Source organism: Mandrillus leucophaeus, unplaced genomic scaffold, assembly GCF_000951045.1.
Source record: "Mandrillus leucophaeus isolate KB7577 unplaced genomic scaffold, Mleu.le_1.0 Scaffold943, whole genome shotgun sequence".
Classification (NCBI taxonomy): domain Eukaryota; kingdom Metazoa; phylum Chordata; class Mammalia; order Primates; family Cercopithecidae; genus Mandrillus; species Mandrillus leucophaeus.
Window position 1 is genome coordinate 356,777 of NW_012110286.1, and position 3,637 is coordinate 360,413.

General features: G+C 32.9%; 1 protein-coding gene across 2 annotated transcripts in view; it reads left to right on the forward strand.

Moving 5' to 3' along the window:
* Nucleotides 1-3,637, forward strand: part of INPP4B (inositol polyphosphate-4-phosphatase, type II, 105kDa) — a 501,991-nt gene that overhangs the window by 224,061 nt on the left and 274,293 nt on the right. For both annotated transcript variants that reach the window (XM_011970320.1, XM_011970321.1), the window contains one exon: nt 1,217-1,296. In XM_011970320.1, coding sequence (XP_011825710.1) covers nt 1,217-1,296 — 80 coding nt within the window. The remainder of the gene's footprint in view (nt 1-1,216; nt 1,297-3,637) is intronic.

A 3,637-nucleotide genomic window follows, 5' to 3' on the forward strand; every position in this document is an offset into this window, starting at 1 on the left:
GGGATTATAGGCATGACAGGTGTGAGCCACCATGACCAGTGTGTTTTACCAAATGTTTTATTTTAAGCCTTTTAGGACCAGCTCGTCTAAGTTAAAGATTTTAAAAGAGGGATAAAAATTCCGACTTCAAGCTTTTCTTTCCTCTGCCTAGCAATTTCTGAGTGTGGATGTAGCCATTCATGTATGAAATATTTTCCTATTTACCTCTAAAAAGATGCCGTTACTCTCAAATTCTTTGTCCAGCCTCTCATTCTAGTGCAGCTTGGCAGCAGACCTGTGATGAGAGACTGTTCTGGAAGAAGTACCATTGACTTATTGTAGAGTATTTACATTTTGTTAGGCCACAGTGGCATAAGAAATAACATGGGTTTAATATTTTCATATTTACTCCTTGACCTGAAGGGGAGAATGAGAACTCTTTTTCATGTTATTTATCCCATAATATTGTGACTTTTAAATCAGAAGTAGCCAGGGATATTAGAAAGAGATGATAGGGTTTTTATCCTGGGAAAGAAATAAAAAAACAATTTGGAGTTTTATTCTTTGCATTGAGTCAAAAAGAGTAGAAAGCAGGTATTCAAAGGTCATCAACACCTAATATAATAGGCTAAAAAAGCAATTTAAAAAAATATAACTGAATAAGTGCCATTCTCTTTCGTGTATTAGAATGAAATTGTCCCATGCTAGTAAAGAAATAACAAAGGAAAAATGCTTTAAAACATTGCTGTGACGGGGGAAAACTAAAGCATTTCTATTTATAACTTGTACAAAGTCCCACATAAAAATAGCTCCAACTAACAGATTTGCTCATATCTGGAATACAAAGTTGTTGCTGCCAGTGATTTGAGGAATTCTAATAAGAGGAACAACAGCATTGGTAAATATGGAAAATATATCATCTTTTCTTTTCCCTCAGTTTTCATATGCAGAGAAAATTATGGTTAGTGAAACAGTTCTGGGTGCTGTATTTTACCTCTTGTTATTTTCTAGCCTGTTGATCTCTTTTCTTTTAGGGAAAATGATACGTTTTCACCCTTTAATCCTACCCCATGAGGTGGATATATTATTGATAATTTTATCTCTGTTACTGAAATATTTGTCAGGCTAATAGATTTAATATTTTATTCTTCTACAGACTAATTTTGTGTGATTGATGTGACAGCAAACATATTAAAGAACCTCAAGTTAATGAAACCATTCTTTCTGTTATTTTCAGCGAAGTTTCTTGGGCTATGCCAGTTTTAAAGTGGGAGAGCTACTGAAGTCAAAGGAGCAGTTGCTGGCCCTGAGCCTGAGGTGGGTCTCTTTGTAGAAACACTGTTAAAGTTAATAACAAGCGGTATTTGTTGATGGCCAGTGTGTTTGAAAGTCACAATTCTTGCAGATGTTAGATGTCAGCTCTCAAATAGCTAATGTTCTCCACTGCAACAAGTTATAGTGAAACAGCAATTATTCAAATTCACATTGAAGTTCATGTTTCAGGTTGTGAAATGTTGTTAGCCCTTGTAAGAAAAAACAATATTACATTATCATTAAAGTGATGAAATTCTTTGAAAGTAAGAAAGTAGATATAAATTATGATCACATTATTAAATATTTTTTCTCTTATCAAAATGTTACTTTTTAATCAAATAACTTTCCATATTTGAAATATGTTAGAGGCAATATCGTAGTTTTATGATAATAGAGAGTAAGCTGATTATTCTTTTCTCAGCCTATGTTGGTGCTATACTATTAAGCATAAACCACTTAAACCACTTATCAGTTAAAACACATTCTTGACACAGACAATAGATCATAGCTAATTCTGAGTACAGTTTGCTTTGAAATAGGAGATGAGACAACAGTCTTTAGGAAGTCACACTATTTTAATTACTAAGAAGAGCGTTAAATAAAATAAACTTTTCTTTTTAAATTCAAAGTAAATTTGAAAACACATAAATTTTGAAACAATTGTTTTCTAACAGTATAGTAACTTTCATAATTATGCGTACATTGGGAATACTGCCTTGCACTATTTTTATGGTACAAATGAATACAACAGTTGCATAGAACACCATTTGTAAATGTTAAGACTCTCTTATTTTGATGAAACATGGAGACCACTTTCAAGGAGCTGGACAATGTCTTAAGTTTATTTGTCCCCTTCCACCAAGGACCCACTTGTAACCAACAATCTATTTCGATAAAGATGTGATGACTTATGCTAGCATCTCTACTCCACGATTTGTCTTTTTCTGATTTTTTTCTAATCCTTACAGCTCCTCATTTTGATTTAATAATACAATTTAAATATAATTTAAACTATGTAATACTTCAAGCAGAGAAATGAGTTGTGGATTCTAATGAGGCTGCCGTCTGCTCTAGCGTTCTTTAGGTTATGTCTCTTAAACATCTGGTGTTGGTGTTGGTGTTATATTTTGTATGGGAAAACATATTAAAATCTTTATGGTTTTATGATGCTATTACCAATACAATTTTGCTGCTGTTATTGTTTTCAGTTTGAAGTATAAAGGGTCAGCTAAAAAGGCTGGTTATCAGTGTCACAGATAACCTAAAAAAATCATCATTCTAGCCTGACTGTTGAATCTGACCCATATACCCGTGGATTCATAACAGAAGATATCAAACATTGAGCTGTCTTAGGACTCCAAGCAGTCCACATGTTTTCTAGATCAGATGCATACCATGTTCTTCTTCATCTTACTGATTCACAAGCCCCAGTATTCATTATGACATAACAGTCATTAGCATCAGAAGCATACTACACAGTAGTGCAACATTTAGACATTGGTTTGAAACAGAAATCAGGGGACCAGAAGTTCTTAGTAAAATGAAAATTAGTGAACACACAGTACCTTAGAGAGAGAACAAGCACCAAAGGGTCAGTTGTAGAGTATTACCCTTGAAAGAGAAAACAAATACATAAATGTCATATTTAGATGGAAGCAAGACAAATTTCTTCACTTTTTATTTTAATACCCCTGATCCTAGTCATTTGATCTTGATTATATAAAACAAATTCAACAACGAAGAATTGACTTTTCTAAAAAAAATGTAATGTTAGAAAACCAATTCTGAAAGGGCTAGGTTATTATTTTTCCCAGTTTTGTGCTTTGCCAAATTTGTGGTTTTCTCTCCCTATGAACCAGACAGATTATAGATTTATCATAGCCTCTTGATTTCTGGTAGATGGCTTTTTAAAAAAATTCTGATGTAATTTATTTTCTTTCCACTGATTCTGTCTCTTAAGTATTGAGTTAGAAGAGCCTTAGGTCAACCTTAAGAAGCATTTTTGTTTTGTTTCGATTTTTAAAATGTTCCTTTGCACAGATTATTTCTGACTTTTATTTTATAGTCATTAATTTTAAAACAATAAAATTCTCCGATTTCTGTAAAACAAATTCACAGAAGTAACAGCATTCTTTGATAATGAATAAAGTTCCTTTTCTTCATGATTAATTTTAGCTTCCCCAAATCTTACAGTTGTGCTTGTATTCACTATTTCTTTGGGGGCTTCTTATGTGATAATTCAGATTCTAAAACTTTCAAACTAATTCCACAGAGCACTGTGATTTAATATAGCTTCCATGTCATATGTGCTTTGAACTGGAGATCAAGGGCAGGGGATATATTG